This window comes from Trichoderma citrinoviride (genome assembly GCF_003025115.1).
Source record: "Trichoderma citrinoviride strain TUCIM 6016 unplaced genomic scaffold BBK36scaffold_13, whole genome shotgun sequence".
Classification (NCBI taxonomy): Eukaryota; Fungi; Ascomycota; class Sordariomycetes; order Hypocreales; family Hypocreaceae; genus Trichoderma; species Trichoderma citrinoviride.
The window spans coordinates 321055-337114 of NW_020194721.1; the positions used below are offsets into that span (position 1 = coordinate 321055).

Genomic DNA, 16060 nt, shown 5'->3' on the forward strand with positions numbered 1-16060 from the left:
GAATGTGACGAGATTTTGGCGCTCAAAAGAACGACTAGGGGGGATGGGGCCACCGGAGAGCGATGGGAGGGGCGCCGGTTAGGGATCCGAAGCTCCCCGGCTCTAGGCAGACTGCTTGCTTTGCTTGTGCTGGGCCTAGAACGATGTATCCCAGATCCAGACTTTGCCGCGGCTATTGATTGATGGATGTGATTGTTTGATGGGGGGCAGAGTACGTGACTATTGGGCGGCAGCTGGAAGATTCAGGGAGAAGATGGCTTCAGGGATGAGAATTGGAGGGGGTGGATGAGAAGTGCTTGTGGGAGGGTCATTGCTTGGACTTGAAGCGCTTCGGAACAGGTTGATTGGCATACCGGTCCTCGCGAGCGTCATGCAATGCTTGACGATGTCGTGTTCAAAATCCGGAAACCAAAACGAGAGTGAAAAGAACCTTGGGGGCCAAGAACACGGAGAGGGAGCGAATAGTTTGAAGGATAGCACTCTCCGCTGCATACGGAACTGCTGGATACTTGGAAGACGCTGCTTGGCGTTCAAGCAAGGGGACCCTATCCCAATAGGAGGCTCTATTTCAGAGGTCGAGATGCATTGCCACCTCGTCCTGCATCTTCCAGTCGCTCTTTTGTCAATTGGGGCTCCATGTACAGGTATCCGTGCCCAAGCCTGGAGTGGGTATTCGCCGTGCAGGGGCTGGCATAGCTATAGCTAGGGAAACACAGCTATACCTAGGGAGAAAACGCAGACAAAGGACCCTAATGTCCATTAGCTTGCGGGGGAAGATGGCTATCGGAAGGTGAGCGTACTTCAGCCGAAGGGATAGGGGTCCAGGTTCTCTTGTCTAGGCATCTCACGGCTATGGCCCCCCCCCGGACAGACACGTTGATGGACTCCACAGAATAGATGGAGATACAGGAGCTCGCGTTTACCGGTCAGCCGAGAAGTCTATGACATACCGATGGCGTACTATAGGGGATGTTGAGGGTCCTAGGGGTGCTTGATACGACACAGTATGCGCGATTACACAGTACAATGTGCGTGGTTGGATTTATAACTGAGGGGGAATTACACATTAATCGCTGCCTATACAAGTGGAAAGAGGAAACTGAACGTGGTATCGAAAAGAAAAGCAGACGGCGGCTCCTCCCCGTGGACGGAACCGAGTGATACTCTGGTATCCAGTGCAGTCGACCCATGGTTCTCGTGTCATCCAATCCCCCTGTCCTCTTTCAAACGATGATATGGTGATTATGAAGACACCCCCAGTTAAACGAAGCACGTAACATGCCCCCCTTTTCTGAGACAGCCCGTAAGAAACAAAGAAGGTAAGGGAGGAAACAGGAGGGGGGATTTGCACGGACATCCACTAGCTTTGACACACGGGGGTACATATGCAGGAAACGAAGGGATTTGAAAGCGAAAACAAAGGAAAACTGGGATCTTGGTGATCCGATTTGCTCCATGGGAGGGCCGTGCCGGAGAATTTTCCCACTTCCTTGCCTATTAATCTATCATCCTTCTTCTCGCCAGAGCGGAGCCCTCCTCTCCCCCTGTTGACAGACGGTGGTTGGATGAGAGCGAAGCCTGTCGAGACGGATGCGAGCCGAAGAGACACGCGGCTGGACCGGTGTGGAGGGTTGCTGTCTTGCTGCATTGCGCTGCGTTACACGAGGGGTGCTTGATTGGAGAGATCGAGCGGAAGTTTGTCCGACGGGGAGAGGGGAGATTGGCGAGGTGCGGCTGGCGAAGTTGTCTCCCCTTTTGTTCACTTTCTCGCGCTACTTGTATTGGAAAAGACGAAAACGATCAACGACACGATCTAGCGGACGTTGATTGGGCTCTCGAGGGTCCGGTAAGTACTGGGAGAGGGGGAGAAACAGGTTTGACGCCGGTTAGACCAGGACAGCGAATAGCGCGGCTGCGGCAGCGAAGACGCGGGTGTTTGTGTTGTGGAGAGGGGATGCTGCTCCTGTTACGACGGGCGGGCTTTCGTTTCCTGTCGATGTTTCTGTTGGGGTGACTGTTTCTGTTGATGTTGACGTTGTTGTGGACGTTGATGTTGTGGACGTTGATGTTGTGGTTGTTGATGCTGCTGATGAAGTTGTCGACGTCGAGGCCGGGGCGCGTCCTTCGTCTTCGGATGAGGACGGGAGGGGATACGCAGTCACGGCAGGCGACCACGTTATCGTCGTGACAGGTCCTTCAGACGACGGCGGCGACGACGACGAGCATTCACTTGCATAGTTCGAAGGACTGCCCGACGCGGCGGCCGCGCACGGATCCGAAGCCGATGGAACAGACGCCGACTCTGTCTCCGTCACCGACGTCGTCACCGTCACCGTCCCGCTCCCGCCCTCGGCCGAGCCATCATAGTCCGTCAGAGTCGAGTAGTACGTTTCGAGGATCACACTTGTGATTGTCGTCGAGCGGGAGATTACCCACGTCGTGGTTCGAACGGTTACAATTGCTGAATAGGAGGGACGAGGCGCTGTCGTCGAGGGCTCGGCGACGGTGGGGAGGGGAGACCATGTCTCGTCTGAGTATGGCTCTGGCGTAGGGGTAGAATATCCGTCGTCGTCTTCCCAGGAGGGAGTTGTGGTGGGTGTTTCGTAGATGTCGCTTGGGGGGAGGACGACTGAGCCTCGCCATGGGGGGGCTGGCAGGATGAGGCTTGATCTGTGATGTGGAAGATGATTAGTCTTGGTGGTCTGGTAGCGGATGCTTCTGTCGTGAATATGCTGAAGACGCTCTCGTAGCAAATTCTACCTTGGCTCCATGTCGCTTGTAACGGCGTTCGAAAAGCCTGCAAGGACAAGCCCAGCAAGGAAGGATCTCCAGACCATTTCCATCCTCAGTGTCCGGGTCGATGTATATCCAACGAACTGCTATCAGGTAAACGGATAATAACAAGAGTATGAGAGTTCTATAGAGAGGACTTAGCACATCAAGATGATATCAGGCTTTGCAAGTTCTGCTTGAAACCGGCCGAGCCCATCTTCAAGTAGTCCCACGATCGAGTCATGGCATACACACAATCACTGCCGCAAGCACAGCAATGTTTTCTTGTTTTTGGGTCTGCTTGCGTGTCTGGTGCGTCCATGTCACGGAGTGGTGCAGTTTGAACATATTCTAGTATATGATGAGTGACGGGCTGCCCGATGGTTGTGGCATCTTATGGGCAAGAGAGTTAGTTGAAGGGAATCAATGTTGCGCACGTCTGTGTGTTTTTTGGTGTGATATGTGAGCTGTTTTGGTCGTGCGAGTTGTGATTTGCGACAAGATGATGCTGTGATCGAGGTTTGGGATGGTGAAGAATGGACAATTCTACCTCGGTTCAGGAGAAGACATTGTACGCTCGGATTCGGTCGACGTTTGGATTGTACTGCGTCTACCTATAGATGGCTTTTACAGATCTAAAACAAGTTGAGGCAGCATAGATGGCATCATTGCTCAATGGCTCTCTGTTCACAACGTATACTTCTACTCCCTGGTAGTTAGCCACAAACGGGAGCTCCAAGTAGCCTTGATAGAGTGAAGTTCTGAGTGAAGGCGGAAAATCTCTTGTGACGGCGTACTCTGGTCAGATATAACAGGTATTTACAGGTGGATGGTGCATATATCGCACATAGGCGGCCCGATCAGGAGTCATGGGGCTCTCACAGCTGTGAGTATGCTTATCCATCTATGTCTTTGAGCTTTTTGTTTGCCTTTTCTGGCGTGTTGGACAACCATGATTCGAGTTTCCATTCCCATGGAGTTTGCCACTGAGCTCTCTAATGCTGAGACGTTAAGAAACAAGGTAGCACAAGCCTCGCTAATGCCGAAAACAAGCAAATGCGATCTTTTATGGTCCCAAGGCCCTTGTGATTCCTAAAGTCGGAAGATACTCCCACTCAACCGGAAGTTTGCTCAGAAGCACGACATTCGAATGGCTTGGTAAAGGGGATTAAGACCATGCTGGTGAGGTGATCCATGTGCAGTGTAAGGATATCATGAGCGAACACTAGTGTCTTCCAGCAGGAAGCTGAGGAACAAGAGCATCAGCTGAGGCGCGTTGAAAAACGATTTTGCCATTAAGAGCGGAACAAGGAGAGGAACTCGGAGGCCAGTCAAACTCGCGCCATGACGTTATACGAGGCGACTACAAGATGGGTGAAAGAGGTCGGTTCGGTATCATGTTGAAGAAAAGCAAACGCAAGAATGTCTGTGAGCATATGCGTCCCTGGCAACCTCATTCATGACAACCACTCCTTGGCCTCACTTCGGTGTCGACTAAGCGAATCGAGAGTGCTTGGGTATAATAAGACTCAGACAGACCTTGGGTTTGTCTTGAAGCTATCGCATAACAGGGACACCAAGGCGAAACGACAATGAGCTCCAAGACACGGTGATGCACCATCATCGCCACCATCTGCAACATTGCACTTATCATTAGCGAGAACCAAATCATTCCATCATGTTGTCTCTGAAACCCTGACAAAAGACCCCTTCTGTTCGTAAAGCTTAGTTTGACGAGAGAAGAAGGCTTGCGTTGTGTCACCCCTGAGCTGGAACTCTTCGTCATCCTGTGCGGTGATTACGTTCGGCGACAGCCAGACTGGGTTCTTGTTGCCGTGTTGCCTAAAGCTGTGCTTGCTTGAAAAAGAACAAGTGAGTTGCCACGCAAGATTTCTCGGCTGTTTGCTCCAATGAGGGTAGGATTTTTTGGGGGTCAAACAGCTGGAGGATGCTTGTGGAACGTTCATGTGAGATCTGGGAATCGGATTGGGGGCATGTGATATGCTTACCAGGGACTCAGGGGCATTCCTGGTCTCCTTTTTTCGCTTGAAGTTCTCGGATTCATCTCACATTTTTGTTTCTTCTAATTTGGCATGTGAAGTGGATGATATCAGACTCTGTGATGAAGAAGCCGACCATTGCTGAGGGTCGTCTCTCGCCGTCCTTGTCCTTCTACCGCTCTGGAAATCGATCGCATCGTGCAATCACCGGCCATGGGACGTTGTGCCGGTGATGTCAAAGGCCCTCACCGTTGACCGAGACAAGCAAAAGAAGCCAGGGTCAAGCACGAAGTTAGGATTTGGTATATATGGTGCCAGACATCCATTGGATGAACTTTCTTGTCTTGAGCTAAATATTGGCGAGAAGACTCACGGGGGTTGACGGAATGTAGTTACCAGCACCTCCGGTTCATCTCCAAGGGGGGGGGACTGCCTGTTTGCTACTGGTATGAATCATGCAAAAGGAATTAAATAAATGAAAGCATATGGCGTGATTGGAAAGTAAAGGTCCTGAGCATCAACCTTGGTGGATGTGGATATACAATGGATGGCCTACCCTAAAACTTGGATGAGATGCCGGGCGTAGATAGGGATATGTGCCTTGCCTACGACTTGCAGATGCTATGAGTGCATCACATGCCTCTTGAGTACGTGCGTCACTAGATGAGACCGTCGAGACGATGCAACATACGAGTGGTTCGGTAAGATACCGAGCTTCATCTCCTCCGAAACGGCCCCACTTACCCCGGACGGTGGTCCGCAGGCATCGGAGGCGATCCGTCCCCCAGAAGAAAGCGGGCATTCTCGATCCAACCAACAGTGGCGCAATGGCCGGATGCGGAAGAATAGTAGACTTGCATCTCGGCCGCACAAGGCACAGACGTGATGTTTGCTGTTGTCGCTTACATAACCTTTCAAAGGTGTTTCCATCTAGATTTGCTTCCCTCCTCCCAGTGGACTGATCTCAACACAAGGGTGATTACCCATACAAGGCATCAAGCAGAGGTATTAGAGCAAAGTTATAGCTACCCATCTAGGGTAGATAGAATATGTAGATTTAACGCTGCTTGGAGATGAAATCACATCCCGCGGATCGCTCATCTTTGGACGTCACGTCCCGGCCACTCGCAGATCCAAACTCGGCAAATCTGATGAAGAAACTTGATACACCAATGGCAACACAAAAGAAAAAAGAGCCATGGAGCGTCCTGCTCGTACGGCAAACAGCGGCATCATTTCCAGTGCCTGATCTGAAACGCAGCCATCGGAGCCATAGAGAACAAGGGTACGTGATGTCCGCCCCTGCCTCAATCTCGTGATGCGAGACCAGGGGGGGTTTCTCAATCAAGAGAGCGATGCTGCGGGCCAGGTCAAGGCCAAAGTATAAGCACTTGTCGCCGGTAGACGGGGGATGCGTTTTCCGAGGGCGCTAGAAAGCTTTTTGCTGCGCTGGCGGTTGAACGCCAAATCACTTGTAATAAAAGTGATTAAGCATAGATGCGGTGAATAACTATCTAGTAGCTTCTAGTAAGAATAAGGATCGGTGATGGGGAATAGTAGCATAAAAGCTCCGTAGCGTCCTTTGTTGGCCATGTCAGGGCGGTTAGTATTATACAACATCTGCGAGACTCTGTAGCGAGATATCGCACTTGGCGAACCTAGGCATTCGTATAGAAAGGGCACACGTATACTCGTATACTCGTATCGGGTCTCTAGAAGTGTGTGCATGAGAAGACGATGAGATGCTGCTGCGATCTAATTCAAGGGCACCAGCACTCAGATCCAGCGTAACTCGTCCTGCCTGGACAGAAGGCGGATGTCGCTAGGTCAATGAAGCCCCAGATCTCTCTATTTCGCCCCTGAGATGGCTACCACGCTGCCATGTGCCAACGCATCCCAGGCCCCATGAACAGCAAAGCAGCGAAGAAGATCAACTACGACTGTGGTCCATCGTGATCAGTGGCATGGTCCGAGGGCCTTTGTTAGTGTCGGCCTGCTAGTGCTGTTGTGCGACTACCATTTCGTCGCAGTCGGTGAGGACATGACGCAGTTGGGGGCACAGACCAGGAGACGGGGGATGCTTGTGGAGGTTTTGGCCTGATGCTGTTGGGACATGGGATGGGACATGGGATCAGGAGAGATGGGTTGAGGAGATGTTTATTAATGCTGAGGCGTTGCTGGCTGTCGAGATCGAGAGCCGTGATGAAGGGCTCACGTGATGATATAATCTGCGCGTTTTGAAGCATTAGTAGCAGATATCACACGGAGTTCTCGTAGAGGTAGGTCTGAATGCTGCAAATCGGATGCGTAGAGAACGCAAAAAAGGCAAATGTCAATGCCAAAGCCCTGGCAGCTTGTCCCCTGCATGAAGAGAAGCAAAGGAAAAGCTGCATTACAAGAAAGATCGTCATGCATTCTGCCAGGTCCAAACGTGTTACGGAGTCCTTTCAAGTAAGCAGCGAAATCTGACAAGGCCTGGTTGGTGCAAATAAGATGCCTGCAAGCCCCCCTTTTCTGTCTGCTGCGTTCTTGTACTCGTACAGGTACTTGCGTTGAAGCGGGCCCCCCTATATGCAACGTTGTCTCTGGCCTTCAGCCTTGCAGAACAAAGGCAGCCTCTTCGGTCCGACTCCAAGGAAGCCCGCATTCTGCAGTCCTACGATTGAACACGGAATACCGGGGTTCATTGAGGCGGAATACCGGCTCTGGTGCAGAGCAATGAGCAAGAACGAGAAGACGAGACAAACACCTGGAGAACGGCTGAGCTGAACGAGATTCTACAAGCCAAGGCGCATCCTTAGAGCGATTGCAGAGGGGTTTTGAGTTTCGCCAGTTGTGGCGCATGTGCTCTTCGTCTGCCATTCGACGCCTCTCTCCTCTTGGGATCCAGATCGACGAAACAATGAGATGCAGCCAATGCGGAATCACGACGCTGAGATTCTTCCCCACGGGATGGAAGCATATTGGAAGCCATGCTAAACTTGGATCTGTGTATGAGTGGACTCGCCAACTCAGCCAGTTGCCGAGGCTTGCGAGGTTAGTGGAAGAAATACTTAAATAGATAAAATATGGATTTCTTTTGAATGTCATCGGGTGGCACACTGTGGGATTGGGCCTTGTCCAGAAGGGGACACAGTGGCCGGGCTGATGAGGGCTGGACAAGTTGGTGAAGAGGGAAAAATCAATCCAGCCGGTGCCCGAGATTAAACGGATCGCGGCTGTCAAATTGTGAATCGTCGCAGAGAGATGGATGTGACGAGTGTCTTCTTCCGCGGCTGCCGAGGCTGAGATTTTTTTGCGAGTTTCCATGTGCTTTGTTTGCTTCACAGCCTCTTGGAGCGGCTTCTATTTCTGTCGTGTCTTGCATCGCGGTGAGATGCCTTTGTCAATACGCAGCTGCTGCGCCGTTGCTGTAACCGGGAGAAATAATGGCCTGAGTGCAGGTGGCTTATTCCTATCTCACTTTGTGCCGCGGTCTGCTCGTCTCTGGGGACGCTGTCGGCTGGCTGTGATTGGTGGACAGGAGAGACGAATCTGGAATTAGCAGAAGCAGGGCTCAGAGGATGGCTGAGAAAGGAGCGAGATTTTCATGGCCAAAATGACTTGCTGCCGCTGATTGGCGGAGGGTCGACAAGTTTCCACCGCTCAGCAGCCGGGGAGGGATCAGATCAGACACCCAACAGCGGCGTCTGCGTCTTTGCTCAAATCCGGGGTACGAAATGATACAACGGCGCATGGTCGTATGTTGGACCTCTCATGATGATTGACAGGCGCCGTCGTGGGTTCTGTCTCTCATCATCATTGTACCTACTGAGACACTGCAAGAGTGCGGCATCTGTTCTCGACGCGTGCCGCCCTGAGTCGTGTCTGTCTCGTCTCGTTTGCCTGCAAGAATACCGTGGCTGGCATGCTCGCTCCAGACGGGTAAAAGGGCGCTGACGGAAGCGCATTCCCCCAGTCCCGTCAACTGCACTCGAGTCCCAGTCTGGTAGGTGACATGCCGTGCCGTCTCTACCACTGACAAGCCAGGAATAGCATCGGCTGTCGGACTGCCCCCTTGGCTTGCGCGACGTCTGGCGATGGTCGTGCCAGCCATGCGACCGGCGTGAGTCGATGTGCGGCCAGGTCATCTCGAGTCGAGCCTCAGGTTCGACATGGGACCGCTGCTGTCGAGAGAATTGAGGATAGAGTCAGTCAGGTCAGCCAGACAAGTCAGTCACGGTACATCCCGTCGACTTGCCAGTAGTAGTACTTCATATAGCCTCCGGAAACTCGGAAGCCATGGTTGCTTGCTGGCATGATTCGCCACAGACGTAAATGAAACGAGTTGCTTCGTTCTCCGTTAGTGCGCCTCCTCCGCTTTGTTGGCGAAGTCCAATTGAATCCAGGCACGTCCAGCACAGTGGAAAGCTAAGAGGCCATGGCTTTGGAATACAGAACGAAGGGCACAGTACAGTATGTACAGACTCAGCTGGGACCACTGTCTCGTGATACCCTCGCCATGTTGGCTCTGCTGCGAGGCCAGATGGAGAGCAGCGGTTGCCTGTCTGTCCCTGGACCGTGATCCGTAGGTTCTCGACGAGCAGCGGCATCGAGTGGCCTCCGTCGCAGCGCAGGTGCCTGGTCAAGATCGACCCGCACAACATATCGGATGATGTTACCTTGTGGCCTGCCAAGTACCGGTACGCGCACTCCCTGCCGGGCATCACTGGCCATTGCAGGCAACTCGTCAAACACGCAACCGTCCATGCCCTCGAAGCGGCAGCCCACTATTAGGGTGATGACAGGTGATGAGTGAGTGAGATGAACGTCAGAAGTGCGTACCGGTACCTGCTTCATCTGCTTCCCCCATTGAAAGTCCGTACTCCGTGCCGCGCGATTCCATTGATGGATTCTTCATGGCTTCATGTTCTGGCGGCATGACCGAGAGCGCTCTTGCATAGCCTGGCGCGTGTCTGCGAATTTAGCCTCGACGCCGGCAGCAGGCGTGCGAGCGAGGATGCTCTCGTACTGTGCAAAGCCAAGGAAATCCACGAGAAGATACAGTGCAGTCCGACCCCGCTACACGCACTCGCTAAGCCATACGCAGCCAAGCGCCAGCCCCGGCTTCCGCCAGCTTTGTGCCACTGCTCCCCGATGCCTGCAGGCGCGCTGAAGAAAAAATCCATGGCAGTCCTAGCCGACGAACCCCAGCGGCACCGTGCGAGGCTCACGTGGCCGAGCCCACAGAATCCCGCCGCGCGAGGGCCTCGGCCAGCAGCCACAGGCGGTGACGCTGGGCAGACGCAGCGGTTGTCCCAGCGCTGCGCTCGCTTCTGCCGGGACGTCGCACAGTGTAGAGACGCCATGGTGGGCACGGCGCATCTCGTCCCATCTCGTCCACGCCAGCCCTTCTCCGCCCCCGCCTAAACCCCAAGGAGCAGCACTCTCTTGCTGGTGCCTCAGCCCTGGCCCCAGCCCAATTTCCCCCGGGGCTGGCCGTTCCCCTGCTCATTGTCATCCTGTTCCCCTTCATTCCAAGCCCACTGTGTGTTGTTTTTACGTACTGGCGCCCCCCCAAAACTGGCCAGAATCCCCATAGCCCGTCCTTTTCCCTTCCCTCTCCATCCGTGTTCCCTCTTTCGCTGCTGACTGACCCATTTCTTTCCTCCTCCCAACTCGTGTCTCGTCTCTCCAGCGAGACAATCGCGCAAAACCACCAGCAAACGCTCCTCCATCGCCGCATCGACGGCTTCAACTGCTCACAGCGCCAGTCCAGCGTCTCTGCAACCGCCCTCGTGAGCCCTCCAGCCCTCGACGCCCGACTCCCTGGCTTCGGCACCCCAGACTCCGCCTAATAAGCGACTCTCCCCGCGTTTTTTCCTGGCCCGCATTCGAAAGGGCCGAATATCGTACATAGACGTACATACCCTCCTCACCCAGACTCGACCTCGACCTTTCCTGTCCGCAACCAGACCAAAGGCCGCCCTAAACCACCTGGCACGCACCAGTCCGCTGCACGGCGGCCGTGGAATCGTCGTCCCCCGCAAACGAAAGAGAGCGACTACGCTCGACGGCTCGTCCCGGAGGCCCGGCCAATTCCTTGCTCGCCTTTTCATAAGGGCGACATCTCCCCAGATCGCGCCGCTCCCTCATCTAGTCTCCTCCCTTTCACGCGGGTTGTCTCTCTCGCCTCGTCGCCTCTCTCGTCTCCCGCCATCATGACGTCGGCCGTCAAGCGGGCGTGCGACGCCTGTCACCGGCGCAAGGTCAAGTGCGATGGCATCAACCCGTGCCGCAACTGCTCGACCGCCCAGCTCTCGTGCACCTACAACGCCATTCCCCAGAAGAAGGGCCCCAAGGGTTCGCGCGCCAAGATCATCAGCGAGCTGCGCGAGAACCAGCGCCAGACGAGCCTCGCCGCCAAGGTCCACAACCGCATCAACGGCGCCGCCGGCACGCCTCCCGACCCGAGCTCAGCGCCCACGCTCGGCATGCTGACCAGCGACATGGTCAAGGAATGCCTCACCTTCTTCTTCGACAACATGAACGCCCAGGCGCCCATCCTCGACCGGGCGCTCATTGAGCAGCAGGTTCTCTACATGGAGCAGAACCGCGACGCCTACTGCCTGATGGCTTCCATGTGTGCCTTTGTCCTGCTGCAGCCCGGCATGTCCATGCCCTCCGGAGAGCCCTACAATCTCGAGTTGGTCCCCGGCGCCAACATTGTTGCCTCTCAGCTCCTGGCCGAAGAGGCTCTGCGAGTCCGCAAGGGATACGACTACCTGGACCAGATCACCCTCAACGCCCTGGCGACCAACTACTTCCTCTTCGGCTGCTGCTACGCCCAGGAGATGCACGAAAAGGCCTGGTTCTACCTCCGCGAGGCCACCACCATGATCCAGATGGCCGGCATGAACATGGACAGTTACTACCAGCGCTTCGATGTGGCCGAGTCCGCTCGTCTGCGCCGGATGTACTGGCTGTTCTTTGTCATTGAGAGGTTTGTTGCCTTCCGTCATGTATTTCTTTCCTTTACATGGTCCGCTAACTTAGCGAAACAGGGCATATGCCATCCAGCGACAACGTCCCCTTACTCTCCAGGCCACCATCAGTCTCCCTAGTCCTGGAGATGACCCCCATGACCCCCTGGCCCATCAGCTCAGCGGCTTCATTCACCTGGTGAACCTGTTCCAGCCCTTTGACGACGCCTTTACCAACGCCTGGAACAAGACCCGTGGCCACCTGTCGCCCCAGTACATTAGCAAGCTCCAGAAGGAGCACAACGAGCTGGCTCAGGCCTACCTCTGCCGCGATCCGTCCTGGGACAATGTGGCCACGAATCAGGAGTGGCTGAAGAACACCGTGTGGCAGCTGACCAACAGGGTCGTGGGCAACAACGCCGAGCAGCCCTTTACCTTCCAGCACCCCGTCAACATGTCGAGGGAGATGCTCATGAACATGGCCTCGCATTTCCCCGGCCAGGGCATGGAGCTCCTCAAGTCTGGGCTTATCGAGAAACTCATCGAGTGTGCCTATTCCATGACCGAGTACCTCGGCATGCAGGCGCCTTCTCGGGACCCCTTCGCCGTGGGACCCCAGCAGTACCTGGCTCAGATCATCGCCATCGTAGCCGCCGCAAGGGGTGACGACTACCGCTTCCTGCCCCTCCTTATGAGCAAAGTCAGCGAGATCCTCCCCCGCCTGGTGGACCCCATGCTCCGCGACGCCCCCGAGACGGTCACCATGGCCAATCTCGACATCTTTGACGGCTTTGGCAACGCCGGCATGGCCCAGCCGCCCCAGATGCCGCTGATGGACACCGACTTTGACCGCAAGTACTCTGTCGAGGAGTACGACAAGAAGTTCGCCATGGACATGAGCGGCGGCATGGACCCTCACGGCAACCCGAGCTCGGCGCCGCCGCAAGTCGCCCGCCAGCCCTCGGAGATGGCCGCGTCCTTTGTCAGCTCCCCGCCGATGATGTCTCCCACCCTGGAGTATCCCCACGGCATGAATGGCTATGCCTGCACGCCCATGTCTGGGATGGTCATGAGTCCGATGGGCAACCAACCGCATCAGCACATGGGTCAACCGTCGCCCAACCATTGTCCTGACCCCATGGGCCAGCAGCACATGAACATGGTGACGCCGCCCAGCATGGCTTCACCGCAGAGCATGGTGTCGCCCAACCTGGCGTCGCCACAGCACATGGGCGCCGGGCAGAATATGCGGCCAGCCATGCAGCCGAATCTTCACATGGGCAACATGGTTAATATGCGACAGCCTGCGCAGCGGCAGGGGAGCTTTGCCATGCAGGGACAGCCACAGCAGCAGCACTTTCACAACATGAATGCGATGACGGGCGAGCTGAACTTCAACACACTACGGTAGCTTCCGTGGCACCATTTGCTCTCTGCTCGACCATTGTATTAATACCGTCTCCTTTTGTCTGGCCTTTCGTTTCTGCCTACAAGCTTGCCTTGCTTCAATTCTCTGTCTTTTACTTCTTTTGCTTTTTCCATTTTGACCTTTATTCCCTTTGTTCAAAGAATTTGACTCGCGAAAAGGACGAGATCAAACATATGATGACGACTACTGAACAAAATGCAAAGGGGCTTTGCCAATGTTGGGCTTTTGACATTTAATGGATGGCGTTTTTGGATGGGTTAATGCAGGCATTGGGGCACATGGGATTTGGAAATGGTGCGGCGTTGAAACCCTTTTGCTTTTTACACTTCAATTCGTTTTTGAGGGTTTGTCGATTAGGACATGTACAGCCTGGATACATGCAGAATTGGTAGATGAAGACACTGGATGGCTTATACCTCGCTTTCTACTGAGATGTGATGTTTGTGGTATGTGCGTCTGATGGCTCTGTCCAAGTACCTTTGGGGCTCACCGCACGGTGATATACCTACGTATATATATTGTACAACCAAAAATGGTATTCGAAATGACAGGACATGAAATTCAGCCAGAAGAGAACCCAAGTTTCTCTGTAAATGTGTAGGGGGCGACACCAGGTCGCACTCGTATCAGCTCAAATGATACCCGCCGGTGAAGCTGAACAATGTCCTGTAATCCTCCTTTTGACTTGTTCCTGTCCTTTCGTAAACAATCCTATTCCCTTGTACAGGCATATTCCTCCTCCTATAATGATAGAAGAAAAACAACGATAAACTGGCATTCCAGTTCAGGGCAAAAGCCGCCTAAAAGGATGCGCCTCGGTATTAAACACCCACTCATCCAGATCCGCCTCGTCCCAGCCGGCAAACACGAGATAGAAATACTTGAGCGTCTCGCCCATCCAAAACGACTCCATCGAGTCGGCCATGCCGGCGTCCTTGTCCTCTGGCTGCGTGACGTCCCAGACGGCGGAGTTGGCCAGCGTGGTGCTGGTCGTGGCGTTGATGGCCGTGAACATGTCCCATGCGGCGTCCGGGAGGGAAGGGTGGGCGGTGGCGCGGTAGGAGACGAAGACGCTCTCGATGGCTTCCGGGCGGAGGATGTAGCGCCTGTCGGGGATGGAGGTGAAGCCCTTGGGCAGGCGGTCGCGTGCGATGACGGCGTCTGCGGAGGTGCCGCCTGCGTCCTTTGCGCGGGCGAGGACTTGTTTCTTCCACGTCTCTTCGTCCCAGGCGCACGTCGACGGGGGGCAGGGCAGCATGGTAAACGTCTCGGGCATGATGCCGCGCGGCAGGGCCTTGTACGTCCACACGCAGCCGTCGACGAGCCTGCGCGCCGCGTCGAGGTCCTGCTGTCGGCCGAAGAGCTTTCCGCCGAGGGTGAGCAGGCCGCCGAGGAAGCAGACGAGGTGCTGGCCTTGCGGGTCGAGCGTGGTCTCTCCGTTTTCGGCCTTGACGGACCCGGAGACGAGAATGTCTTCGTTGGTGGGCGTCATGGGGCGGAAGAGGTTGTGCTTGAGGGCCGTGGCCATGGCGGCCTCGTACATTTGCTGGTAGACGGGCAGCTGGCCGCCCATGAGGGCCGTCATCTTGGGGAGGTACTCGTACACGCTGTCGGCCATGGCGCCGAGGGTGAATGCGTTGCCGACGTTGTACACCTCGTCCTGGGCGCTCACGACGAGGGGCCAGAGGCCTGGCAGCGCGGTCGAGTTCTGCTGCGACGCCATGCCCTCCGTGATGCGCTGCACGGCGTCGAACCACTTGGGGTCGCGGGTGATGAGGGACAGGCGGGTGAACTCCATGGACAGGCTGCCAATCTCGGCGACGAGGAGGCCGGGGGGCGCCGTCTGCTTCTTGCCGGCCATAGCAGCGTGGATGTCCCAACGGGTGATAGGCATACGGTTGGGCGTGTCGAAGGCGCGGTAGAGCATCTCGCCGACCTCGACGGCCTTGTGCAGCAGGCGCGCGTCGCCGCTGAGGTCGTACGCGGAGAGGAAGCCGCCGAGGTAGCGGATCGTCGTCTCAAAGACGTTGACCTCGTCGAGATCCGTCTTGGTGAAGTCGATGTCGGCGGCGGCGGCGACGGCCTCGGCGAACTCGGGCTTCATGCCCATGAGCCAGAGGGTGTCGAGGGAGTCGACGAGGGTGGCGGCCCAGCCGCCAAAGGGGTTCTTCTTGCCGCCCGACACGGGGGCGAGCTCGTCCGCCTTCCATGCGAGGCGCTTATACGAGGCCCAGCATTTGGAGAAGACTTGCTTGACGGCTGCTTGGCGCTGGAGGCGCGTCTGGAGGGCTTCCGGGGACTCGGACGGCGCCGGGGCCTGGACCTTGGGGAACTTGAGGGGCGGAGTTGTGGGCAGCGGGCGGATTTCCTTCGGGGGGTAGGTTATGGGGAGGGTGGTCCAGAAGTAGGATTCGTATTGGGGAGTGCGCCAGACGGGTGGTGAGGAGGAGGAGGAGGAGGAGGATGTTAGGGTGGAGGTTGAGGAGGTCCAGAGGTAGAGGAGGAGGAGGGTTGAGATGAGGGCGATGCCGGCGTAGCTTCGGGGTCGGATGATGAGCATGGCTGCGGCTTACGACATGGATGCGTTTAGGCAAGAGGAGGGATGTGATGAAGATGAGGATGAGGGTGAAGATGAGAATGAATTGGATGAATGAAATGAATGAGTGAGTGAATGGGAGAGTAAGTGAGTGGTTGTACGAGTTACGATGATTGAGGTGGATGAAGCTGGAGGCGGGGGCGATGATGCTGCCCCTGACGAGAGGCTGAGATTGACGTCAATGTACATCAACGATGGCGTTTCACAGCAAAGGCGCTGAAAGCGGACGCTGACAAGGCTGATGGCCGCTGTATGTACACACAGGCCTGTCCCGCAGAGCAATGCACTCATGAAGGATTGA

At 55.4% G+C, this 16060-nt stretch overlaps 3 protein-coding genes across 3 annotated transcripts; 1 reads left to right on the top strand and 2 right to left on the bottom strand.

Annotated features, from left to right (window-relative positions):
* Nucleotides 1–1886: 1886 nt before the first annotated feature.
* Nucleotides 1887–2837, bottom strand: BBK36DRAFT_1171589 (hypothetical protein; the record flags this gene model as incomplete). Its single annotated transcript, XM_024895596.1, has 2 exons — nt 1887–2670; nt 2761–2837. The coding sequence occupies 2 exons, from the start codon at nt 2835–2837 to the stop codon at nt 1887–1889; spliced, it is 861 nt and encodes a 286-aa protein (XP_024746667.1).
* An 8135-nt stretch (nt 2838–10972) lies between these two features.
* BBK36DRAFT_1162073 (hypothetical protein) lies at nt 10973–13145 on the top strand (the record flags this gene model as incomplete). The annotated part of the gene is made up of 2 exons (XM_024894416.1): nt 10973–11754; nt 11816–13145. The coding sequence occupies 2 exons, from the start codon at nt 10973–10975 to the stop codon at nt 13143–13145; spliced, it is 2112 nt and encodes a 703-aa protein (XP_024746668.1).
* An 802-nt stretch (nt 13146–13947) lies between these two features.
* BBK36DRAFT_1126943 (glycoside hydrolase family 47 protein) lies at nt 13948–15723 on the bottom strand (the record flags this gene model as incomplete). Its single annotated transcript, XM_024891439.1, has 1 exon — nt 13948–15723. The coding sequence occupies one exon, from the start codon at nt 15721–15723 to the stop codon at nt 13948–13950; it is 1776 nt and encodes a 591-aa protein (XP_024746669.1).
* Nucleotides 15724–16060: the final 337 nt, after the last annotated feature.